This window comes from Aquarana catesbeiana, linkage group LG04 (genome assembly GCF_042186555.1).
Source record: "Aquarana catesbeiana isolate 2022-GZ linkage group LG04, ASM4218655v1, whole genome shotgun sequence".
Classification (NCBI taxonomy): Eukaryota; Metazoa; Chordata; class Amphibia; order Anura; family Ranidae; genus Aquarana; species Aquarana catesbeiana.
Genome location: NC_133327.1, coordinates 361,716,586 through 361,743,788, shown reverse-complemented (window position 1 = coordinate 361,743,788; position 27,203 = coordinate 361,716,586). Strand labels below are relative to the sequence as shown.

The 27,203-nt window shown below is 44.3% G+C and overlaps 1 protein-coding gene across 2 annotated transcripts in view; it reads left to right on the top strand.

Moving 5' to 3' along the window:
* Positions 1 to 1,101: 1,101 nt before the first annotated feature.
* Positions 1,102 to 27,203, top strand: part of HACE1 (HECT domain and ankyrin repeat containing E3 ubiquitin protein ligase 1) — a 160,367-nt gene continuing 134,265 nt past the window's right edge. For both annotated transcript variants that reach the window (XM_073627003.1, XM_073627002.1), the window contains exons 1-5: positions 1,102 to 1,380; positions 7,892 to 7,946; positions 11,184 to 11,273; positions 26,557 to 26,661; positions 26,981 to 27,056. In XM_073627003.1, the coding sequence (XP_073483104.1) occupies positions 1,305 to 1,380; positions 7,892 to 7,946; positions 11,184 to 11,273; positions 26,557 to 26,661; positions 26,981 to 27,056 (402 nt within the window). In that variant the 5' untranslated portion in view covers positions 1,102 to 1,304. The remainder of the gene's footprint in view (positions 1,381 to 7,891; positions 7,947 to 11,183; positions 11,274 to 26,556; positions 26,662 to 26,980; positions 27,057 to 27,203) is intronic.

Sequence of the window (27,203 nt, the reverse complement as noted above, 5' to 3'; positions counted from 1 at the left end):
TTTAAAATTTTACTAGTAATGGCGGTATTGTGACACTGCGACGGACAGATCGGACACTTTTGACACTATTTTGGGACCATTGACATTTATATAGCGATCAGAGCTAAAAATAACCACTGATTACTGTGTAAATGACACTGGTAGGGGAAGGGTTAACAATAGGGGGCAAATGTGTGTTCCCTCAGTGTGTTCTACCTGTATGGGGATAGGACTAAGTAGGAGAGGAAAAATTTCACTGTTCCTACTTACTAGGAACAAATGATATGTCTCCTCTCCTCTGACAGCACAGGGATTTGTGTGTTTACACACACAAGTCCCTGTGCTGGCACACGCAACCACGTGTCGCTGTCGGCGATCGCGACTGGCGGCCACGGGCATCAGATATCCTGCCGTGCAGCATGCGCCCTCTAGCGGCTCTTAAAGGAACCTCGTACCGCAGTATATGTACGCAAGCCGGTCGGGAACTGGTTAAAAGGATAATCCGCCTACAGACAAGAAAGTGTCCCTAGAAATTTTTTGATTTATTCATTGGGGAATGAAGTTGGGGAGTCACTTTCCCCGATTTGTTCATTCCCCGACTTAGTTGGGGTAGGCGGAACATATTGGTGGAGGTGGGTCAGCCACGCCTCTTGACCACTGACCTCTGAGGACCCGCCTGCTGCCCTTTGGAGGAGGTCCCTATTCCAATCCCTAAGTCCTAACCTTGTTCTTCAAAGGGAAACCCTAACCTATCTTTTACTCACTACAACATGGACACAGAGAAACAAACAGCTATTTCTCCAGAATAACTAGGGTAGGAATCTGCGTGCAAAGTCTGGTAAAATCCATGATTTTTCTCAATAAAAGTGGAGTTGCTCTTTAAGTGTTTTTTTCATGCCTGCTCAGCTTCATTCTGGCTGTGCCCACCCCTCCCATGTTAAACGTATAGGAAATGACTGGGCGTGGTAAGCTGTCAGACGTTCCAATAGGGAGCATCGCCTAAGCATTTCAGGCCCGCCCTTAGTTACCGCGCAGTGCATTGTGGGTAATGGAGTTCCCTAGGGCTTGGTGGCAGCGCTCGCTGTACACGCTCCAGTCCTTGTGTGGACTACACTTACCAGAGAGGTGTGCGGCACAGCTCCAGTCGGAAGCGGCAGGGCTCTTCCCATCCACTCCTACAGCAGCTGTACCTGGCCGAGCAGCTAACATGGAGCTGCGGAGGACGGGTGAGGCGGAGTAGCTGTCGGTCGGCTGTGAGCCAGTGCCTGGTCTTCCTGTATATAGAGGAGGGAGAATTGTCCTGGTGGGAGCTGAGCCCCCCTAGTATGGAGAGAGCCATGGAGCAACTCAACCGCCTAACCCGATCTTTGCGGAGAGCCCGCACTGTGGAGCTGCCTGAAGGTGACGTCATCCTCCTCTATTATCCATAGGGCGCAGCCTGTGCTAGAAAGGGGCCTGGGATGCTCCAAGGACCCCACTCTTCTGCCATTGGATACATTAGAGCACAAGGCAGAACTTCGTTTTCCCATTTCACCTCTTTCAGGTTTTATTTTGCCATCAGTGTCCCTTTGGGGAGATTTCTCTTCCTGTCTCATAGCCAGGAAGTGAGAGGACATCCCTCCATAGTGGTTGCCACCAGAACTAGTTTCTCTGTTTTGGGAGGGTTCCTCCTTTCCCCAACCCCCCTCCCCCCCCCCCCTTTTTTTTTGTGTCCTGATGACCACCAAAACTTGGGATCTTCTTTCACTTTTGATAACCATAAGGCTCGTTTCACACAACTGAGACCTGTCGTGACTTCCTGGTGATTTGCTGGTGACTTGATACGACTTTGAGGTGAGGGAGGGGCTACACTGCAGGAAATACCTGGGTAATCTTCCTGTAATGTCGGATCCAAATCGCATCAATATAGAAGAGGATCTGACTTGGAGGCAACTTCCAATCAAAGTCTATGGGCACAAGTCCGATAGAAGTCGCCTTGAAGTAATACCGGAACCTTTTCTAAAGTTGGAGCGACTTCAGTAGTGCTAATAATTAAAGTGGAGCTCCACCCAAAAGGGGAAGCTCCGCTTGTTTGCCAAACCCCCCTCCCCCTGTAGATTTGACACCTTTCAGGAGGGTGTCAAAACCAGGTACCCACTTCCAAGTAAGATCACTACAATTGTGCTGCGATCCTAAGGGCTTTGCTTCCTGTTTCCCTTAGTGAAGATACTGGTGCCTGCACTCAGAGCCAATGGACAGATCGGCTTGGGGTGCCAACATCGTGGGATCCCTGGACAGGTAAGTGTCCTTTTTATTAAAAGTTAGCAGCTACAGTGTTTGTAGCTGCCGACTTTTAGATTTTTTTTTTTTTTTTTTTTTGTACGGGCCCGAACTTCTCTTTAAAACAGCTCTCGTTGACTGACATGGGATTTCACATGTCATGCGACTTGGTCTAACAAGTCAGATCCCAAGTCGCGGCAGTGTGAACTGAGCCTAAAAGCCCCAAAGTGTGTGTATGTGTGTGTGTATGTATATATATATGTATATATATATATATATATATATATATATATATATATATATATATATATAAATTTTATAATTTTTTTTTTTTTTTTTTTCTGGATGCAAACGCTTTGAAGAATAAAATGATGGGAGTTCCAATATTTTTTCTATTGCACATAGTTATCCACATGATTAAACGATCTATATGGCAAAACTTTTTTGGTCATACTTCTGGTTTGGGTCACAGGAGTGCACTTTGTTCTGCACTCCTGTGACCCAGATTCAGCTAACAGCGGGCTAAAGTCTGCTGACGTCACAGAGCTGGTCAAGGCTCTTGAAAGATCCCAACTTTAAGGTTCGTATCCAGCCAGGAGCCTGGACTGGTAGCTGGCTCAGCTCCTCAGTGCGCCATTGAGAGCCTGCGCCAGCTGCTCCCAACCCCTCTACAGCTCAAGTCTCCAGTGAGTGCTGGAGGGGCAGAGCAGAGAACCGTTGATTGACAGTCTCTGCTCACTGAAGACAGAACTGTCTACGTACAGGTACGTTGTTTTGTGCAATAGAGCCGCCCTGCTGCAGTATGTATGCGGTGGGTGGTCTTTACCTGGTTAATGAAGTGCATATTTTTCAATCAAAAATGCACTATACAAGTTAATTTAAGACACACAGACATGTTACAAAATCGTGTTAGTTGTCTGTAAAGAGGGCATTCTTTCACTGACCACCAGAATATGGGGATACTACACTGATCTCCCAGTTTTATGGGCATTCTTCCCAATAACGACCAGTGTAATGGGCCTTATTCCTAATACCCAAAAAGTGTAGTGGACATTTTGCCCATTAACCAACAATTTTTTCCAATAGCCAACAGTGTAGTGGGCATTCTTCCCATCACCTGTGTGTCTTCCCACCTGTGTGATGGACACTCTTACCAGTGACAACCAGTGAAAGGGGACTTTCTCTCATTAACTACCAATGTGGTGTGTCTAACTTACTGTAATTTTATAAGCACAATTATTTTTAGCAGAGGTTCCCCCAGACCTCCATAGTAAAAAGAAAGCGAGGCTGCAGCAGAAAGAGTCAATGGGATACATTTCTATTTTCCATGTAACAAAAAGCTGATGGATTTTTGAAACAATTTAGCTTTTAAAGTCAGGTGTGGTTCAATGGTCCAGACAGGAGTCTGGAATTAAAAAGCTTGCAGTTTCTAATCCGCCATTAAAAGGTATGGCTCCAACTCTGTTATGCTGCACTTTCTACCATAGGAATAGGGTGGTACTCTTAAATGTGGCAAATTGTATTCCAACCTTGCTGATGGGAAACACTGCAGGTCAGTTTGCAAAATGGGGGGGGGGGGGGGGATAGAGGGACTTTGGCAGCTATGATATATTTGACAATTTTATGTTTTTGTTCATGGATAGGGTCATTATGTAGGATTGGTAGCAGTAAGCAAACTGTGGAGTCTGGTCTCTTAAAGAAAACCTATTTGGCCTTCCATTGACCTCTTCTGAAAATGCTGGTGGCCTTCAGTACTTTAAAAATAACCGCACTGGAACAATGCAGATCAGGAGCTCTGACTGCCCTGGAACCCTTGCTTTTATTCTATTTGCTGTTCTCTACAATGTGCAGTGCCATGGGCAAATGATCTGGGATCTCTCTAAATGTGAATTCTGCTGTCTTCTATCACATGGGTTTGGGCAGACTTCTATACAGAGGTGTATAGAATGAGATGTAAAGGCAGAAAGTTTTTTTTTTTTTTTTTTTATCTCAATGCATTAAGATAAAAAGCCTTCTGTGTGCAGCAGCCTCCCTAATACTTTACCGGAGGTCTTTGTCCACAAATCCCTCAGCTGCCTGAGATCCTCCTCCCTGATTGGCTGAGAGATGGCAGCGGCACCTTTGGCTCCAGTTGCTGTCAAAGCCAGCTAGCCAATCAGGGGCGGTGCCAGGTCAGGGCTCTGTGACTGAATGGACACAGGGAGCTGTGACTCGGCTCTGGTGCCCCCATAGCAAGCTGCTTGCTGTGGGGGCACTCAACAGGAGGGAAGGGCCAGGAGCACTGAAGAGGGACCCGAGAAGAGGAGGAGGATTCATGCTGCTGTGCAAATCCACTGCTCAGAGCAGGCAAGTATGACATGTTTATTATTTTTATGGAAAAAAAAAAAACAAGACGTTACAGTCACTTTAATTTCAGAAAAAGGCAGGAATTGGGAAGTTTCTGGATGTATTAAAAGATCCAACATGTTTTGAAAAATAAAGATTTTCTTTTAAAGTTTGCTGTAAGGTCTCATACTGTTTTACTTTACTCTGCTTTAGGCTAATCTATAAAAAACTTTAGTACTCACATGTGAGCCGCTCCATGCTCCCTCTGGCTGTTGTCAGATGAACATAGTCATTGCAGCAGAAATTGTGCTTTGTGAGGGGACAGGATTAATGTCAAAATAAACCTATAAGGGCCCTTTCACACTGGGGCGGTTTGCAGGCGCTATTGCTCTAATAATAGCACCTGCAAACCGACCCGAAACAACCGCTGCTGTCTCTCCAGTGTGAAAGCCCTGAGGGCTTTCACACTGGAGCGGTGCGTTGGCAGGACGGGAAAAAAAAGTCCTGCTAGCAGCATCTTTGAGCGGTAAAGGAGCGGAGTGTATACTGCTCCTGCACATTGAAATCAGTGGGACAGCGCGGCTATACCGCCGCTAAAGCGCCTCCGCAGAGGCGCTTTGTGGTGGTTTTTAACCCTTTCTCGGCCGCTAGCGGGGGGTAAAACCGCCCCACTAGCGCCCGAATTCCGACGGTAAAGCGCCACTTACAATATCTGCGTTTTACCGCCGCTGCACTGTGAAAGGGCCCTAACATGGAGGCTGCCATTGCTTCTAGTGCCGCGTACACACGAGCGGATGTGCCAACGGGCTAAACTTTGTCAGCATTTCCGACGGAAAGATTTAGAACATGCTCTATATCTGAGTCCATTGGAAATGCCGACAGAAAAAGTCAGATGGGGCATACACACAGTCGGAATGTCCGACCAAAAGCTCCCATCTGACTTTTTCTGTTGGGAAGTCCGGCCGTGTGTACGCGGCATTACAGAATACTTCACTGACCTGGAACAAGTATGCTGACTTTCCTGACAAGTGTACTTGTTCCAGGTCAGTGACTCATAAAATATAAAAACCAGAGTGTACACATAACCCTGCGACTAGTAGGCTAGCAGTGTCTCAAGAAAGGAAGGGTGATCTAAGCTCCGGGGCGGAGTGAAATGCATTGGACGTGTCCTGGTCAGAGTCCAGGCTGAGGTTGCCACTCCATTCATTGCAGCAGGACACCATAGATGTCTGACTTCCATTCCAGGGGTCACCCTTACTTTCTTAAACCTCTGCAGCAGCCAGGACGGACTCCATCCCCTGTCAGCACTCTAGCAGCAGCTGTGGATGCACTGTCTACATACCCCCTCCCTATCGAGTCTGAGCGGCCCATGCACTTTTCACAGGTTAGCAGTGGTAGCTGGTATATGTCTCTCCATGACATTGGTTCGCTTTGCTGTTCACTGTTCAGGTGACAGGAGTTGGAGGTCTTCTAGAGCACCTTTCAGTTAAAGCAGAACTTCACCCAAAAGGGGAAATTCCGATTTAAGTTTTCCTCTCCCCTCAGCTATCATATTTAGCTGGCTGCCCACAGTCAGGATGCTGCTGCCAGGAACCAAAAGGCTATTGAAAAACTAGCCTGGGCGAGGACAATGCTGGATCCCTGGACAGGTCCTTTTAATAAAGGTCAGCAGCTACAGGATTTGTAGCTGCTGACTTTTACATTTTTTTTTTTTCCCCCAGTGTGAACAATTTTAACTGTTAGTCATGAGGTGACAGTTACCTGTTTAGGTACCCAGCTCATGTCTATGAACGGTAACTGAGCCAACTGGATTTTCCATGTTGTGGTTATAACGTCCTATTATCACTTGCCACCCAGGCCAATTCTGACATTTCTCTCCTACATGTAAAAATCATCATTTTTTTGCTAGAAAATTACATAGAACTCCCAAACATTATATATGATTTTTTTTTAGCAAAGACCCTAGAGAATACAAAGGCAGTTGCTGAAACTTTTTATCTTGCACGGTATTTGCGCAGCAATTTTTAAAATGCGTTTTTTTTTTGGGGGGGGGGGGGGGGAGCAGTTTTGTGCTTTAAAAAGCAAAACAGTAAAGTTAGCCCAATGTTTTTGCATATTGTGAAAGATGAAGTTACGCCGTAAATAGATTCCTAACATGTCACGTTTCAAAATTGCACACGCTCGTGGTATGGCGCCAAGGTTTGGTTCCTTAAAAATTCCCATAGGCAACGCTTGAAATTTTTTTTACTGGTTACATGTTTTGAGTTCGAGGAGGTCTAGAGACAAAATTATTGCTCTTGCTCCAACGTTTGCGTCGATACCTCACATGTATAGTTTAAACATACAACGTTTTCATATGTGGGCGGGACTTAAGTATGCGTTCGCTTCTGCATGCGAGCACACGGACGGGCGCTTTAAAAACATTTTTTAGTGTTAATTATACTTTTTTTTTTTTTTTTTTTTTTTTAATTTTGACACTTTTTAAAAAAAAAAAATAAAAATTTTGATCACTTTTATTCCTATTACAAGGAATGTAAACATCCCTTGTAATAGTAATATGACATGACAGGTCCTCTTTATAGTGAGATGTGGGGTCAATAAGACCCCATATCTCACCTCTAGGCTGGGAAGCCTGAAAAAAAGAAGAAAAAAACGATCACGGCTTCCCAGCTGAGGCGCCACCGTTTTTTTGAATGCAGAGGCTGGGCATGATGTCATAACATCGCGCCCGGCCTCCGACGATCATCCGGGGCTGGCGGATCGTGTCTCCGACTCACCAATCGTAGCGGTGAGTCGGTAGAAGCACCGGAGGGCGGCGGGAGGGGGGGGGGCGTGCCCTCTCGCCTCCTGTAAGAACAATTAAGCGGCAGAACAGCTGCTATGATCGTTCTTATGGTGTAGGCAATCGCATTTCTTTTAGCTACAGGTATCATTCAGATATCCGTGCTCAAAGTCCGTCACGTCATATGACGGCAGGTGGGCGTGAGGCGGTTAAAGTCAGTGGGACTGATGCAAGCCTGTTGTCTCCTGTACCCAAGCCCTAGCGCTGACAATGTAATCATGTGTACTGACCACTGTAGTTGCATCCTTGTCAGTGTTGTTCATCCTTGACTTAGTGGAGCTTGCTAAGGAATGCAGTACGCTTAACCCACCTCAGCAATGACGATAAATCGAATTCATGCAGTGTACCTGAGTTTTACTTTGTCAAAATTGTTAATATATTGTTCCTAATGTATTGTTAGTTCCAGTATTATCACATTGGTAATTTCCTGTGTATATATATATATATGTAATAGTCTAACCATGAAATTGTTTATCTTTGATGCAGATAATGAAACCGCTGTTTATACTTTGATGCCTATGGTGATGGCCGATCAACATCGGTATGTGGTTGGAACTATTTTAACAAGTCATATGACCAGAAACCTCAATAAAAAATTTAAAAAAGTGCTTTTTTTTTCCCCCCTTCTTTCTCAAATGGTAAAAACGGTTACCAATTAAAAAAAAAAAATTCTTACATATATACACTATATTACCAAAAGTATTGGGACACCTGCCTTTACATGAACTTTATTGGCATCCCAGTCCTGGTCCGTAGGGCTCAATATTGAGTTGGCCCAACTCTTCTGGGAAGGCTGTCCACAAGGTTTAGGAGTGTGTCTATTGGAATGTTTCACCATTCTTCTAGAAGCGCATTTGTGAGGTCAGGCATTGATGTTGGATGAGAAGGCCTGACTTGCATTCTCTGCTCTAATTCATCCCAAAGGTGTTCTATTGGGTTGAGGTCAGGACTATGTGCAGGCCAGTGAAGTTCTCCCACCCCAAACTGGCCCCAAACTGGCTCATCCATGTCTTTATGAACCTTGCTTTGTGCACTGGTCCATATCATTTGGTGAAGGGGGGATTATGGTGTGTGACTGTTTTTCAGGGGTTGGGCTTGGGCCCCTTAGTTTCAGTGAAGGGAACTTTTAAGGCATCAGCATACCAACTAATTTTGGAAAATTTCATGCTCCCAACTTTGTGGTAACAGTTTGGGGACGGCCCCTTCCTGTTCCTACATGACTGTTCCCCAGTGCACAAAGCAAGGTCCATAAAGACATGGATGAGCGAGTTTTGGCTGGAGGAACTTGACTGGCCTGCACAGAGTCCTGACCTCAACCTGATAGGACACCTTTAAGATAAATTAGAGCAGAGACTGCAAGTCAGGCCTTCTCGTTCACATCAGTGCCTGACCTCCCAAATGCTCTTCTGTAAGAATGGTCAAACATTCCCATAGACACACTCCTAAACCTTGTAGACAGCCTTCCCAGAAGAGGTGAAGCTGTTATAGCTGCAAAGGTTGGGCCAACTCAATATTGATCCCTGGGATGCCAATAAAGTACGTGTGTGTGTGTGTGTGTGTGTGTGTGTGTGTGTAAAGGCGTCACAATACTTTTGGGTATGTATATTATTGAGATATAGATAATAAATTGTATATATTAGACGCGCTGGATTTTGTAGCTCATTGGTAGTGCAAAACGGTAAGTATACTCCATGCCAGAAGCAAGTTTTAGGACTTTTCCTGACCAATTTTATTTAAAAGTAACACAAAAGTTCACATGGATATCTTCCCTCGTAGGGGGTTCTCATCATTAATACAACGAGGAAAAACAACATTCAGCCTCGAGGCTCTCTACGCAGCTCTACTGCTCAATTTTATATATAATTTTTTTAAAATGATACTAAACATCTTTTTTATATTAAATGCAATATGTTTAAAGTGGTTCTAAAGACAAAAGTTTTTTTTTTTTTGAATCTTAAAGTGTTTGTAAAGCCACTGGTATTATAAACCTACAATTCCCTCTGTTAGCTAACATTATTTGTTTCAGTGTCTGTGCTGTATACAAAAAAAAAAAAATGCTGATTTTCTACCCCATATTAGAGTGCCACCCAGTGCTGGCATGACTGCTCAGCTCTCTCCCCTCCCAAGCTGACAGCTAAAGCGGGGTGGTGGTGGTGGTGGGGGGGGGGGGCGGGGGCGAGAACTCCAGCTGATGTCAGCCGGGAGGAGAGAGGCGGGCGGTCACGTGAGCGCCGAGAGGCACTCTGAAATAAGGTAGAAATCGGCTTTTTCTTTTATAAAGCACAGACACCGGGCCACCTAATGTTGGCTAACAGATGGGATTGTATGCTTATGACACAAGTATTATAGCAGCAGCAAGGGAAGGGCCGGTGAACAGAGTGACACAGACTAGCTGACTAGCAGGGAGGGGAGGAGGAGAGGAGGACAGAGGAGAGAGTTGTATTTGAGTTTGTGCAGCACAAAGGACACTGAGAGTCAGCTAGAGCTTTGTGGCAGAATTTATTACATAGTTTCAGTCTAAACAAGTATCAAATTCAGTTACTATGGGATGCACTAACCTCATAAAGTAAACAGAAAGCTTTCTTTACCTTCCCAGACTGATGATTTCAGCAACAGTGCTGTCAATACACAAAGGAATGGGCAAGACTAGGTGTGTCCAGGTGATACAGGCTTGTGATTTAGCAGTGACAACTTTAGTGGAACTTTAGGTTAGAAAATAAAAATATGCAGGATTTGTAATGCAAAAGAGACATGCCTTGTCTCTACTGCATTAAAACTACTGCCTGTTTGCCCCTGTACAGTAAGCTGCGCAGCTCACTGCACAAATTTTGGCAATGCCAAAACTGACAGAACTCTCGTACATGTGCAGGAGTGACATCATCTCGGCCCAGCCAACTCAGTGGCCGGGGATCGAGACAAGGAAGCAGGTCACCCAAAGATGTCAGCGACCAGCGGGAGTTCCAGGGACAGCGCAATGCTGGATTGAAGGCGAGTATAGTTCTGCTTGATAGAGTGATGAACAGTAAATTGAAGCCTGCTCACATAGATCTTGTCCCTTTGAGAGGGAACCAATAGTAAAGTGGTAGATGCTGGGACTCCATAGTACAGATGTAAGTATTGGGGGAGGGGGGGAATTGGTTGCGAATATTATTATTTTTTTATTTAAATGGAAGCGTGCAGGGGAATAGATCAGCTGTCAGTTTTTGACCTTACACCCACTTTAAGTAGGGCAGAATATTGTGGAAATAAGGTCTGCACATTGATTGAATTTATTTTTTACCAGTGATTAGGATTTTGATACTCACAATCTAAGGATTATGAAAATCTGATCCTTTATCCATAGAATTTTGCTATGAAGAAAATCTGTGTCAGTATGGCGAGGATATAATTTGCTTTCCTGTAGGGTCTATTTTTTTTCTGGTAAGTTGAGATGCTACAGATCTCTCTCGCCCTTTTTGTCATGCAGTGATGCTTCTACATACTGAGGCTAAAGTAGTTGTCGGGTTATGTCATTGCAAATATTCAAGTAAAAAATATTATGGATGTGCATGTTTGAGGGGGGATGAACTTACTGAAATCTAATGGTTATGAGACCTCTATGCCATTATCCTGAAGAGTTTTGGACCAACGGACATTCCCTTAGACAGGAGATGGCCTTTGTATGATTTGCTGGTTCAATAATAATAAAATCTGCATTTGTTTAAAATAGTTTTATTTAATTTTGCTAAATTGTCAGCATATCTGTTGCATATTATAATGTATTTGTTCTCATTTTAAGGTCTGTTTTGGAGCTGCTTTCAAATTCAAAATTTGATGTCAACTATGCTTTTGGAAGAGTTAAAAGAAGTTTGCTACATATCGCTGCCAAGTAAGATTTTACTCCTCTAATTACTCAAGGACTGAAAAACAATATCTATTTTCTTTTTCAGGAATGCTCTGGGGTTGATTTACTAAAACTAGAGAATGCAAAATCTGGTGCAGTTCTGCATATAAACCAATCAGCTTCCAGGTTTTTTGTCAAAGCTTAATTGAACAAGCTGAAGTTAGAAGCTGATTGGCTTCCATACACAGCTGCATCAGATTTTGCATCCTCCAGTTTTAGTAAATAAAACTTCCCCCAATGATTACTTTTTGTAATCATTGGGGGAAATGTGTCATCAGGCTCACCAAAGACCTGGTTCATACTGGTGCGACATACGCTCCAACTTTGGGAGCACATGTCGCATAAAGTGTATAAATCAATGATTCACTATGAGAGCCATCTTGACTGATCGGACACAAGTTGGTCCGACTTTGAAAAAGGTTCCTGCACTACTTTGGTCCATTTTCAGCCGATTCAATATCATTGAAGTCAAATCCTCGTCCTAACCATCTGACTTTGGACTATCTCAAAGTTGGAGCAAAATCGTATCCTGTTCATTCAAGTCGGATGGACGTAGGACTGATGTTGCAGGGCAAACTCAGATCGACAGTCGTACAACAGTTGTGTTGTACCAGTGTGAACCCGGCCTTATGGTCAAATGTAGTATTGGTGTACTGTTTGTTCTTGGTAGCAATGTACGTTCACGTTTATTTGTAGCTTCTGTTGTAATTTCCCCACGAAGTAACCCGCACAAATTTGGTCAAATTTAAAAGAATGTCTCCCTTCATATGGGCTAATACTTTGTCCTCTGAACTGGGGTTTTAAAAGTAGAACTATTTGGGTATTTTGTTCATTTTTTCATGTTACAACCAAAAACCTAAATGTATTTTATTGGGATTTTATGTGATAGACCAGGGATATGTAATTAGCCGACCTCCAGCTGTTGCAAAACTACAAGTCCCATCATGCCTCTGCCTCTGGGTGTCATGCTTGTGGCTGTCAGTCTTGCTATGCCTTATGAGACTTGTAGTTCTGCAACAGCTGGTGGTCCGCTAATTGCATATCCCTCTGATAGACCAACACAGAGTGGAACATAATTGTGAAGTGGAAGGAAAATGATAAATGGTTTTTCAATTTTTATTTTTTTTTATTTTTTACAAATAAATATGTGAAAAGTGTGGCGTGCATTTGTATTCAGCCCCCTTGAGTCAATACTTTGTAGAACCACCTTTTGTCTGCAATTACAGCTGCAAGTCTTTTTGGGGATGTCTCTACCAGCTTTGCACATCTAGAGTGACATTTTTGCCAATTCTTCTTTGAAAAATAGCTCAAGCTCGGTCAGATTGGATGGGGAGCGTCTCTGAACAGCAATTTTCAAGTCTTGCCACAGATTCTCAATTGAATTTAGATTTGGACTTTGACTGGGCCATTCGAACACATGAATATGCTTGGATCCAAACCATTCCATTATAGCTCTGGCTGTATGTTTAGGGTCGTTGTCCTGCTAGAAGGTGAACCCCCAGTCTCAAGTCTTTTGCAGACTCTAACAGGTTTTCTGATGTGCACTGTTAGAGGCGCCTTTTTTCTGTTTATCGGAAAAGTAAGTGCAGAAAAAAAACTTGTAACATCCCAAAGGGGTTAAAAACCCTTACAAAAGGGTTGATTAAAAGGAGCACATCATGTGTAAATTAGGGCAGGTGATCCGGCATCCTGGTGGTCCCAGGGTGTCTCAGGGATATCCAAAGTAGGGCTGCTGAAATTAATCGCAGCATCGATGCATCGCGATTCGGGTGTCCCCGATGCGGCATCGATGCATGCGACCCGAAAAATCGATGTCTGGCCCCGCCCCCTCCCGGGAGAGCGCTCCGTGCATAAAGCTGTTTTTAGTGTGTGTATAATCCGGTCATGTGATTCTCAGCCGCGCCTCCCTCCTCTCAGTCTCTCCTGGTGTCAGCTCCGCCCACTGACTGGAGCTATCAGGTCGGAAGAGAGGCGGGCGGGGCTGACATCAGGAGAGACGTGAGAGGAGGGAGGCGCGGCCGAGAGTCACATGACCGGAATATACACACACTAAAAACAGCTTTATGCACGGAGTGCTCTCCCGGGAGAATTCACTGCAGATCCTGAGATGTGACAACCGGCAGAACACCGGCCCCACTGCTCATTACAGGCTGCCAGAGCAGCATGTAAGTAGGGAGGGAGGGGGAGGGCGCTGTGACTGACCATCTCCTGTGCCATGTCCCCAGTGTCTGACCATCTCCTGTGCCATGTCCGCAGTGTCTGACCATCTCCTGTGCCATGTCCCCAGTGTCTGACCATCTCCTGTGCCATGTCCCCAGTGTCTGACCATCTCCTGTGCCATGTCCCCAGTGTCTGACCATCTCCTGTGCCATGTCCCCAGTGTCTGACCATCTCCTGTGCCATGTCCCCAGTGTCTGACCATCTCCTGTGCCATGTCCCCAGTGTCTGACCATCTCCTGTGCCATGTCCCCAGTGTCTGACCATCTCCTGTGCCATGTCCCACTCCCCAGTGTCTGACCATCTCCTGTGCCATGTCCCCAGTGTCTGACCATCTCCTGTGCCATGTCCGCAGTGTCTGACCATCTCCTGTGCCATGTCCGCAGTGTCTGACCATCTCCTGTGCCATGTCCCCAGTGTCTGACCATCTCCTGTGCCATGTCTGCAGTGTCTGACCATCTCCTGTGCCATGTCCCCAGTGTCTGACCATCTCCTGTGCCATGTCCGCAGTGTCTGACCATCTCCTGTGCCATGTCCCCAGTGTCTGACCATTTCCTGTGCCATGTCCCCAGTGTCTGACCATCTCCTGTGCCATGTCCCCAGTGTCTGACCATCTCCTGTGCCATGTCCCCAGTGTCTGACCATCTCCTGTGCCATGTCCCCAGTGTCTGACCATCTCCTGTGCCATGTCCCCAGTGTCTGACCATCTCCTGTGCCATGTCCCCAGTGTCTGACCATCTCCTGTGCCATGTCCCCAGTGTCTGACCATCTCCTGTGCCATGTCCCCAGTGTCTGACCATCTCCTGTGCCATGTCCCCAGTGTCTGACCATCTCCTGTGCCATGTCCCCAGTGTCTGACCATCTCCTGTAGCATGTCCCCAGTGTCTGACCATCTCCTGTAGCATGTCCGCAGTCTGTGACCATCTCCTGTAGCATGTCCGCAGTCTGTGACCATCTCCTGTAGCATGTCCGCAGTCTGTGACCATCTCCTGTAGCATGTCCGCAGTCTCTGATCATCTCCTGTAGCATGTCCGCAGTCTCTGATCATCTCCTGTAGCATGTCTGTCTGCAGTCTCTGATCATCTCCTGTAGCATGTCTGTCTGCAGTCTCTGATCATCTCCTGTAGCATGTCTGTCTGCAGTCTCTGATCATCTCCTGTAGCATGTCTGTCTGCAGTCTCTGATCATCTCCTGTAGCATGTCCGCAGTCTCTGATCATCTCCTGTAGCATGTCCGCAGTCTCTTATCATCTCCTGTAGCATGTCCGCAGTCTCTGATCATCTCCTTTAGTATTTAGGAAGAGAGCCTGGAGCTCCTCTGCTGTCTCTTTTTTTCTTAAGAACAGATAGAATAAAAAAAATGGAGTTCTCCTGACTACTTTAATTTTTTTTGATGAAAACCATGAGCACCTGTGGACTTGCGCTGTAATCGTGATGCATCGTGATGCATCGCGGAATCGAATCGAATCGAATCGTTGACTTGATAATCGTAATCGAATCGAATCGTGAGGCCAGTGAAGATGCGCACCCCTAATCCAAAGGTGTAACTGTGTGGCAGCAATGTTCCAAAACGGCTGGCAGAAGGAAGCCACAGCTCTCAGGATACTAGGGAGACAACCGCACTGTCTGGGACAGCATGGAGAGCGAATCCCGGAAGTGATGTCAGCGGGAGGGGACCAGCAACCAGCGTGGACCGCAAACCGGAAGTGAGGCCATCATAATGGGACACATTTCGGAACTGCTGATTGGTTCCTTCTTCAAGCCAATGACACTGTTTTCCGCCACACATAGCGTTTTGCATTTAGGCCATAACGTTTAATTTTGGTCTCATCTGACCAGAGCACCTTCTTCCACATGTTTTCTGTGTCCCCCACATGGCTTCTTGCAAACTGCTAATGGGCTTTTTTGTGAATTTCTTTCAACAGTGGCTTTCTTCTTGCCATTCTACCATAAAGGACAGATTTGTGGGGTGCACGACTAATAGCTATCCTGTGGACAGATTCTCCCACCTGAGCTGTTGATCTCTGCCGCTCCTCCAGAGTTACCATGGGCCTCTTGGCTGCTTCTCTGATGAATGCTCTCCTTGCTCGGCCTGTCAGTTTAGGTGGACGGCCATGTCTTGGTAGGTTTGCAGTTGTGCCATACTCTTTCCATTTTCGGATGATGGATTGAACAGTGCTCTGTGAGATGTTCAAAGCTTGGGGTCTGCAGAGATCCACAGTGCAGGTAGGAGAATCTGTGCATAGAACAACAATTAGTTGTGCACTTCACAAATCTGTCCTTTTATGGAAGAGTGGCAAGAAGAAAGCCATTGTTGGAAGAAAGCCACAAGAAGTTCCGTTTGCAGCTTGCAAGTAGCCATGTGGGGGACACAGCAAACATGTGGAAGAAGGTGCTCTGGTCAGATGAGACCAAAATTAAACTTTTTGGCCTAAAAGCAAAACGCTATGTGTGGCGGAAAACTAACATTGCACATCACCCTGAACACACCATCCCCACTGAGAAACTTGGTGGTGGCAGCATCATGTTGTGGGGATGCTTTTCTTCAGCAGGGACAGGGAAGCTGGTCAGAGCTGACGAGAAGATGAATGGAGCCAAATACAGGGCAATCTTAGAAGAAAACCTGGTGGAGTCTGAAAAAGACTTGAGACTGGGGGCCAAGCTTCACCTTCCAGCAGGAAAACAACCCTAAACATACAGCCAGAGCTACAATGGAATTATTTACTTTAGATCAAAGCATATTCATGTGTTCGAATGGCCCAGTCAAAGTCCAGACCTAAATCCAACTGAAAATCTGTGGCAAGACTTGAAAATTGCTGTTCACAGTCGCTTTCCATACAATCTGACAGAACTTGAGCTATTTTGCAAAGAAGAATGGGCAAACATTTCACTCTCTAGATGTGCAAAGCTGGTAGAGACATCCCCAAAAAGACTTGCAGCTGTAATTGCAGCGAAAGGTGGTTCTACAAACTATTGCCAACCATTTCAAAAGCAAAATCGACACAATTCGCAAGGAGATATCCAGCATTCAACTTCCTCCCCTACCCAACACATCAGGTCCAACACCACGCTCAATACTCTCCTCCTCCTGCCCAGTTACCACAAATGAAGTTAATAAACTCCTCTCCATGGCCCACCTCACCCCCTGTTCCCTCACAATTACTGCGACCACCTTCCTACTCTATCCTAAACTCTCTAACCCACGTCTTCAACCTCTCCCTCTCCTCCGGCACCTTTCCTTCCCCGCTCAAACATGCACTGGTTACCCCCATACTTAAAAAACCCTCATTGACCCCACCTGTATGAATAACTTAAGACCCATCTCCCTGCTCCCATTTGCCTCCAAGCTCATCGAATGCCTTGTCCATGACCAAAGTCTCTACCTCACGGACAACAACCTTCTCGACCCCCTACAGTCCGGCTTCCGTCCACAACATTCCACTGAAACTACCCTACTAAAACTCACCAATGACCTACTAACTGCTAAAACCAATGGCCATTACTCCATACTCGTACTCTTACACCTCTCTGCTGTCTTCGACACAGTTGACCACCTACTCCTCCTCAGCAAACTACACTCCCTTGGCCTCCGTGATTCTGCGTTATCCTGGTTCTCCTCCTACCTATCTCAGCGCACTTTCAGTGTCACTTACAACTCCATCTCCTCTTCCTCTTTCTATCGGGGTACCCCAAGGCTCCGTCCTTGGGCCACATCTATTCTCGCTCTATACCTCTTCCCTGGGCCAGTTTATAACCTCTCATGGCTTCCAATACCACTTCTATGCCGATGACACCCAGATCTATCTATCCACTCCTAAACTCACCCCCTTGATCCCACGGATCTCAAACTTACTGAATGACATATCGGTATGGATGTCATACCACTTTCTCAAACTCAATCTTTCTAAAACTGAGCTTGTTATATTTCCTCCTTCCCGGTCCCCCCCCCCCATCACTTTACTATTAAGATCAACAGCACAACCATTGGTCCCTCCACACATGCCAGGGTGCTGGGTGTAATTCTTGACTCTGACCTCTCCTTCAGCCCCCACATCCAATCACTGGCTAAACTCTGCCGCCTTAACCTCCGCAACATCTCCAGAATTCGACCCTTCCTGACTAATGATGCCACAAAGCAACTTATTCGCTCCTTGATTATTTCCCACCTTGACTACTGCTACTCTCTCCCTAATGGCATACCCTTACGCAGGCTATCCCACCTTCAGTCTATTATGAATGCTGCTGCTAGACAAATACATCTCACTAACCGATCAATGACTGTTGCCCCTCTCTGCCAATCCCTTCACTGGCTTCCCCTACCCCCCCATATAAAATTCAAAATGCTAATTACAACATATTAGGCCATCCACAACATCGCCCCCAGCTACATAACTAACCTCGTCTGCAGATATCACCCAAATCGTCCCCTCTGCTCCTCCCAGGACCTCCTGCTCTCTAGCTTCCTTGTTACCTCCTCTAATGCTCGCCTTCAGGACTTCACCAGAGCCTCTGGAACTCCCTGCCCCGGTATATCTGATCAGCCCCTAACCTGTCCGCCTTTTAGAAGATCCCTGAAAACTCACTTATTCAGTGAAGCCTATTCCACACCCACCTAACAACTGTCCCCGAGCCACCCCCATCAAATCATTCCCGGCATCTATTACCTTTTGTACCACCACCCCCTCCCTTTAGAATGTAAGCTCTGGTAGCAGGGCCCTCCTGTATTGAACTGTACTGTAATTGTGCTGTCCCCCCTCTACATTGTAAAGCGCCGCGTAAACTTTTGGCGCTATGTAAATGATGTATAATAATATTGTCTCAGGGGGGCTGAAAACAAATGCACGTCACACATTTCACATATTTATTTGTAAAAAAGTTTGAAAAACATTTATCATTTTCCGTCTACTTCACAATTATGTGTCACTTTGTGTTTGTCTATTGCATAAAATCCCAATAAAATACATTTACGTTTTTGGTTGTAACATGACAAAATGTGGAAAATTTCAAGGGGGTATGAATGAATACTTTTTCAAGGCACTCTATAACATCCTTTTAACTAGGGTTGTCCCGATTACTAGTATCGGTATCGGCACCGATACCAAGCATTTGCCCGAGTACTTGTACTCGGGCAAATGCTCCCGATACTTCACCCGATACCTGGACAGTCAGCTGTGATCTGTGAGTGGGGGTGTTACAAGTTTCCCCCCCCCCTTTCAGCTGCTTTAGTGAAATGTATACAGCGGTGATCGGTGCTTGTAACTCCCCCACACACGATCACCGCTGACTGTCACTGCATCCTCCTCCAGTCCCCCTCCATGCCCCCTCTGTTCTGTTGTCCCACTCCTTTCTTCCTCCATGTCTCCCTCCGTTCTGCTGTCCCCCTCCTTTCCTCCGTGTCCCCCTGCTTTCCTCCGTGTCCCCCGCTGTTCTGCTGCTCTCCCCCTCCTTTCTTCCTCCGTGTCCCCTGCCGTTCTGCTGTCCCCTCCATTCTGCTGTCCTCCTCCTTTCTTCCTCCGTGTCCTCCGTCGTTCTGCTGCTGTCCCCCTCCTTTCTTCCTCCGTGTCCTCCGCCGTTCTGCTGCTGTCCCCCTCCTTTCTTCCTCCGTGTCCTCCGCCGTTCTGCTGCTGTCCCCCTCCTTTCTTCCTCCGTGTCCTCCGCCGTTCTGCTGCTGTCCCCCTCCTTTCTTCCTCCGTGTCCTCCGCCGTTCTGCTGCTGTCCCCCTCCTTTCTTCCTCCGTGTCCTCCGCCGTTCTGCTGCTGTCCCCCTCCTTTCTTTCTCCGTGTCCTCCGCCGTTCTGCTGCTCTCCCCCTCCAGTTTTCCTCCGTGTCCCCCTCCGTTCTGCTGTCCCAAAAAAAAATTGTAAAAAAACCCCCCCAAAAAACACTGTCATGTGACATTAAAAAAAAGTATCGGTACTTGTACTCGGTCTTAAAAAAGTGCTGTCGTGACAACCCTATTTTTAACCCAGCTTCAGTGCAAGCTACAACTTGGAAAAAGTTTTCTGTGTGAAACTGTGTAATGTGTTCTTCAGGTACAGCAAGCAAAACAAACAAGTACATTTTGGTAAAGTTATTAAATTACTTTTGGATAAATATTACTCTATTAGTTAAAAATATGCCCCATTAAAAATGAGATTCCCCTCATTTTCTGCATGGTCACCAGGAATGGATGTGAAATTTCTCCTGTTGGGACACAATAATATGACTGAGGTGCTAACCTCCCCACTTTATCAAACCCTAAGGCCGGGTTCACACCTATGCAAATTAGATGTGGGTTTCCCCGCATCTAATTCGCATAGAAGGAGAATGTGACTGGCTCTCTATGGAGCCAGTTCACATATCTCCGTTGCAGCTGCGGAGCGCAGTGCACAGAAACGCTGTGCGTCTTTGGCTCTGTTTCAGGGCCAAATTCAGGCATTGAATCGGCCCTGATTCGTCCCTGAAATAGGGAACAGGGATGCACAGCGCTCCTGTGCGATCCGCAGCAGGTTACAGTGTGAACCCGGCCTGAAAGAAATTGACAGGTGTTTAGTTTTAATTGAAATAATCATATCAGTGTGCATTTGTTTTGTAATTATATGTGTACGGCAGTGACCACATATATATCTTCTTCCTCCTTTCTTTTTTTTTTTTTTTTAAGATTTGTTTAACTCCTTACCACTGGCCATCTCATAGCCACAGCTCAGGTCTCCATTGATGACCAGGAACCAATTAGTCAGCTATGACATGGTGATTAAATGCAGGCTGGAGGTTTCATTCAGAAAAATGAAATCCTTCAGCTTGCACATGAACACTGCCACCTTCAAGCTGCAGTGTTTGTCTGCAGTGCCATAAGTTTAACCCCTTTTGTACCGCTGTATATTTTTTTCAATAGTGGATCAGCGACCATTTATATAACCATTTATATGAACAGCACTGGATAAATAGCCATTGGGTGGCTGATCCGCCCAGTGATTACTGTGTACCCAGGTGTCATTAGATGGCTGGTTACACAGAGACACTGTACTTAACCAGTCCGAGGGGTTTGGTACTATGTGACTAATCACAGCAATCACATGATACTGTTTACTGTGCTGATCCCTCCAACATTGGAAGGAGAGAGATAGTGTATTTACCAGCGGGGGAAGAATGAATGGCTCAGCAGCTGCAGATTTATTCATTCTGTTACTGTGTCCCAGGGATTGATTTTAATTTTTTCAAGTATATTAATCTTTCACCTCCCTTATCCTGCTCATCTAAACATTAACACCTTCATCTCCACAATGGCACTGTATGTAACCAGTACATCAACCCATTCACTTCCTTCTTCCTCTGTGTATGACCTGTACATCCAAAATATCTAGTGCACCTTTAGAAAGCTCCGTGTTTAATCCCCTCATTAGGGAAAAAAATAGATCACTTGGGGGTTTCTACTTTCCAGAAAAAAAAAAAAACATTTTGGTTTTTTTTTGTACTATTCTGCCATTTTTATTTTAACAGAAATTAAAGTATTACTAAACCCAGGACCCTGCATTCACTATGTCTGGTCTCCCACAGTACACAGAACACAGAAACATAGTAAATATAAACTGCTACCTTTTTTCATCAGCAGTTAGAGTAATCTTTTGTCTTCTATCAGTGTCTGATAAAAGCTTGTAGGAGGAGTTTTCATTCTGCACTGATTGTCCTATAAGGCTACAGTACCCCTGACCCTCTGTTTGAACAGTGCTGATCACATGCACTCTCCCAAGAAAAAAAAAAAAAAAAACTCTCTAGGAATACAAACCAAACTGAGCATGTGCAGCTTGTCCTCTAGCCTCTGTACTATCAGGAGATAGATTGGGGACTGTGGAAGAAGGGGAGGATCAGAGAAGACAGGATCAAAGAGTCTTTTTACACAATGCACAGGATTGACCCTTTAGATTCCACAGTGAGTATAATGAGCACGCTTTACTGCATATACAAACTGTAAACCTCAGACATGAAACGTGAACAAAGTATATCCCTCTATAATGTGCACATTTCTGTCTGCTGCCTCTTTCCTCTTCTATAAGCATCGGTTACTTCTGACAAGTTTTCCTGACACCAAGAGAAAAATGCTTACAGGTCAGGAAACTCCAGCTGATAGACAGTAAGGATGAGCTCCGGCGTGTTCGCATGCTGCACGTGCCGATCCCGCCAGGAAGTCGGCACGGCGCAGCGCTAATCACAGGCAGTGAGACATTTCCCGAGCTCTGCAGCCACACATCGGGAAATGTCTCACTGCCTGTGATTAGCGCTGCGCCGTGCCGACTTCCTGGCGGGATCGGCACGTGCAGCATGCGAACACGCCGGAGCTCATCCTTAATTGACAGCCTCAGTTTTGTTCCTGTGTGAAAGTGGGTGTGTCCCTTCCCTCCAATCAGCTCTCCTCACTGGTGTAACTTCAGCTCTCCACCCCCTGCTTTTCAGAACTAAGAGATTCTGTGTAAATTTTGCACTTTGGATGTAGGGGTAAGACGGCTGTAGATAAACAGATACAACTTAATACTACTCTACGGGTAACCGTTTGAGACAGAAAGTTCTGTCTCAAAAAAATTGATATTCCTTGTGGTACAGTATTGCATGACGGAGTAATTGTCGGTCAAACTATCACAGCTCTGAAAACCATCTTGGTAACAAAGGGGAATTACAGGCTGGTGCTCAAGTGGTTAATGCTGTACTTGGATTACAGTATTGGAAAAAAGATTCAAAATGCATTTAAACTTAAATAAAGGTGTGCTGACACTGCTAAATGTAACCTTTTTGCATCTAGGCATCAATCAAAGCAAGAGTGATGCAATGTATTTATTTTTTTTTACTCAAAATACAAATGTGATTTGTTAATGTTGATCTGTGCTTTATTGATTCATGGGAATAATTATTTTTTAAAGTGTGCTTTAATTGATGAAGTGTATTATAATATCCTTTTTTTAAAAAAAGGGCACCATCCCTGAAATACTGTATGTTACATACTTCTGTGAAGTATCTTTACAATTCAAAGAGATCCATGGTAATATTTGACCCTAACCATATAAATAAACTGTGTGGCTTCCTGCAGAACTGGTTGTACTAGACACACACTGGAAGGATTTATTTTTAGTACATACTTCTTACTCATGAGTGATTGTACTAATGTTCAGAATGTGAATGGGGTATCATCAGTGACTCCCTAAGCTGATTTAAAAGGCTGTATTTATACATCACTGTAATCAAGCATGCTGAGACTTTCCATCTTGGAATATTCTCAAGGCAGTAGAAACCTGTACATTAACTCTTTAGCTGCCTGTTCAATAATTCCCGTATACATTGTGAACTGGAACACTCCCCCCCTTTGCAAGCAGAGGACCTTTTTAGTCAAAAGATTGTATTATTGTTTTGTATTTATAACTATTCTTACACAAATATTGATCAAAGCTAAACGTTCAGGTAAAAATAACTTATTTTAGTGCACACAGACATAATATGAGCAAAGTTATCATTTAAAGTGGGGTTCCTCCCAAATTTTGAACAATATCTGTATGTATTCTCTTCCTTGCCTAGATGCTGACATGCCATTTAAAAAAATTTAAATCGCCGTAATTACCTTTTATTTTTCTATTCTTCTTTGCACTTCCTGGTTCTCCTCCCGTGGGAGTAGGCGTGTTTCTAGCCTCTCCCAGACTTCTGGGAGCTAGTCTCAGGCTTCCCAGGATGCCACTGAGCATATGCGGGAACGATCGGTGAATGCTGGGAGCACAGCATTCACCACATCCAGGAAATAAATGCTTGTGGGCTTCAAATGCCCACAATGAAGATGGAAACGGCCTGCAGTGAATAATATAAGTTATTCTTTCCGACGAAATCTGACACAGACGGACATATTACACACAATATGTGAGTATGTAATGCTGAGAAGAAAAGTTTGTGAATGAACTCTAAAAAAAAAAAAACGATAGATAGGTGCACCCCCGCTTTAAGTGTTACTAAACCCAAAACAGTAAAATCAGTCTGTATATGCAGCATAGCATGCTTGTTATACTCACTGTGGAACTTAAGGGGTTAATCATCTGCAGTGTGTAAAAAGCATGTTTTATCCTTTATGCACAGATCCTCCCCCTCCTGCACTGTCTATCTGGGGAAGGCCAGCTAACACAGGCAGGGTAGCCGACCTGCACATGCTTAGTTGTGTCTTTTATGCTGGAGGGAACAGTTTCTTGTTCTCAGAGCTAGGCAGGTCACATGATATTGACATCACACATGTGGGTGTGTATACAGGATGCAATGAAAATCTCCTCCTTCCTGAACCCTCAGCACTGAAGAAACTGTGCAGTATGTCATGTAACCGTGGTATACAGATCATCCAAAAAGGTATATAGTTGCAGTATTTTAATGTAAAAAGAAGATTTTATAAGCTGTGGGCACTGTGGGGTGGATGAACTATTTTCATATATTCATGGGTTTAGTAACACTTTAAATAAAAAAAAAAAAAGTTGAGAAAGACTTTTTAATAAGTAACAAATATTTGTGAACTCAAAATGACATGTGCTTTGTAAACTGGGAAAACGCCTAAATTGTCACCAGCCCCCCTTGTAATTTACTGACAACTACATGCTGTCTGCTGCGGTGGCTGACAGTTCTTATAGTTCGGTTATTCACAGAACTCTGTAAATGAATCAGGCAGCCATGTGAGCAGAGCCCTGCACAGCCGCACTGTTTTTACATTATGACAGCGGGTGTGGAGAAAAGGTCCCCTGCCCACTGTCATCTGGGGAGGAGGGTGAGGGGAGTACGGGGAGATGCTGCACTGTAACACGTTACATTCTAAATACGGGTTTAGCGTGTTATAAAGCTTATCCTTTAACAGTTCATCAATTTTAGAGTTAAGTTAAAATGATGACCATGGAATTATTCATGGGAATGCCTAGTGTTCATAGTTTATTAGGCACTTATGTATATACTTAGTCCCTCCTACCTGTGCGTTTATGTTGTGTACTTGCTGTCATCTGTGGATTTTTTTTTTTTTTTTCCTTGCACTTACTGTCACAATATGGTTGATATTCCCATTTGTTGACAGTAAGGTTCCTTTCATACTGCTTCATAGCAGAAACGTGTTAAACTCATATGTTTTGCACTTGTGAAAAAAAGGACACGCGTCTTCAAAAACACAACCCTGTTTTTTATTCATTTTAATTGAAAGGTGTGTGTTTTTTTGTTTGTTTTTTTTGTTTTTGTTTTTTTGCACAAAGAATGCAGCAAGCAGGATTTTACTGAACACAGCGGACCTGCAACTGATCAGTATAAAGAGTTCCATATGATTTCATGGTCTTGAGAATCCGTGTGAAAGTCTAACCGCAAGTGGAGACAGGTGGTCTATACAGAGACATCAGTGATCTAAATGCTCCTGATGTCTAAACAGTGTAGATGAGATAAGGGACTACATCTAAGTTCAATCAACACAGATAAGATTTATGGACCGCAGTTGACCATTTCTACCCACTCTCTTTTCCGATGTGACTTGAAATGGTCCCACTGACATTTTCGAAGACTGTAAGGTCTCATCTACACTTGCACATTGGCCGACTAACAGCTTTTCCTGCTAACAGCTGCAGGTGGGATGCGCCAATCAAAGAAAGTCTGCTTCCAGGGCCCTTCATTCACCAGTCTCCTATTTCTTTGAATAGGGTTTCTGACCCACAGCTGTTAGCAGCAAATGCTCCTGAGTCTCCTGGAAATTGTGGTCAGCCCCATAAGTGTAAACAAGGCATTAAAGCAGTATTAAACCCGTAACCAAAAATGTTATATATTGCAGTTAACCAATCACTATATATGTTGGCTGCATTCATTTTTCTCCCCTCTGTTTTCACTTGATGATCTGGCTAGTAACACACCCCCTGTATTAGAGTGCCTACACTTTGGATGAAGTAGTAAAGCAGACACCTTTTGGACAGCGGTATTGTCTGTCTCCCCCCTCCTCCCAGCAGTGAGAATACACAGATCAGTGCTGCAGCACTAATCGAAATGAAAATTTTCAGCAGTCCCGTTCATGAGAAGTTGATCGCTAGATCAACTTCTCATGAACGGAAACAGCAATACATGGATCGAAAATGGGCCAGTCCCTGTTGAGCCGGATGAATTTTGATACATATATGGCCAGCTTTAGGCATACCCTCTGCCTCCTACTTGATAGTAGTCAGACCTGGCAACTGGCTGCTCAGGAATGTTCTATATCTGAATAGTCACCTCGCTATGTAGAGAGAAAAAGCAAATGGTTCTGTTTACTGTAACATGGCAAAAAGGCCACATCCTCAGCAGTAGAATCGCTTCACAGGACTCTGCAGGTAGTGAAACCACCTGCTTGAATGTGTCACTCCTTTGCTGGTTGAAAACTTTTTTTGCATTGATCCATATCCCCTGGGGCAGGACTCCCCAAACACTTTTTATGACAATACCATGAATATAAGCCTTTAAAATTACCACTTTTGATTTCTCCCATAGACTTTTAAAGGGTGTTCCACGGATTTCGAATTTTGCTGCGAACACCCCAAATTGTTCGCTGTTCGGCGAACTCGAAGCTCATCCCTAGTCATGAACAGCATAGATTTTTTTTTTTTTTTTTTTTTCTATACAAATAGGTAATTATGTGGTCCCCTCCCCTCAACAATTGTTACACACTTGTAACAGATGACATCCAGTTCTCACTCCCACAGATGTGATGCCTAGGTCATGCCTATCTTGCACATCAGATCAGTGAAAAAGCTGTATGTGCATTGAACTTGCATTTTAGCAAAAAAGAATAATGAAATGCACTAAACTGAAAAGTTATTGAAATAAAAAGTCTTGGCGACCTCTCTGTTGAAGCCAGCAACTCTCATCCTGAGAATCAATGCTCTAAATGTTTATTCAGCACAATTACCTGAATTTTGCACTTTGATTGTATCTTCGAGCAGTAAGTAGCTTTTGTATAATGTGTAGCTATTTTAGTAGCATGATTCTGTCATTTCTGACCTTTTTTGTTGTTCTTTTTATACTTTCTATGTTTTTTTTTAATGGTGGTGTTTTTTTTTTTTTCTGTAGCTGTGGATCAGTGGAGTGCTTGGTTCTGCTTTTAAAAAGAGGAGCCAATCCAAATTATCAGGATATTTCGGGATGCACACCTCTTCATTTGGCTGCTCGAAATGGGTATGCTTTTACAGTTTAGGCAAATTTTTTATCGTGCTCATGATAGCAGCTGGGTGACACCTAGATTTATTGTACAGGCTGGAACCACCCAGTTTCTACTTCTTTTTTTTTTTTTTTGTCAGGTTGTTCAAAATCTGCTGTAAAGAGCTTTATAAAGCTTTTGGTACAAATAGTTTGTATAAAGCTTTTGGTACAAAGAGAGTTTTTTTATGTTCTTCAATACAGATATGCATTGGGATTTCACACAATAATATCATTAATCATTACATCAATGGAACGTCTTAAAATTAATATTTTATTTTATTTTTTTTTTTTACAGGCAAAAGAAATGCATGAGCAAACTCCTAGAATTCAATGCAGATGTCAATATTTGCAACAATGAAGGACTTACTGCTGTAAGTATTTTTTGTGGCCTAATATCATATGGTTAGCTACCTTGCCTTAAACCCTGGGAAAGTTATTTAGTGTTTGAAAATAATTTTTTTGAAGCTCAGCAAGTCCCATTGTTTTTTTTTTTTTTTTTTTTTTTTTCCAATTTCCAT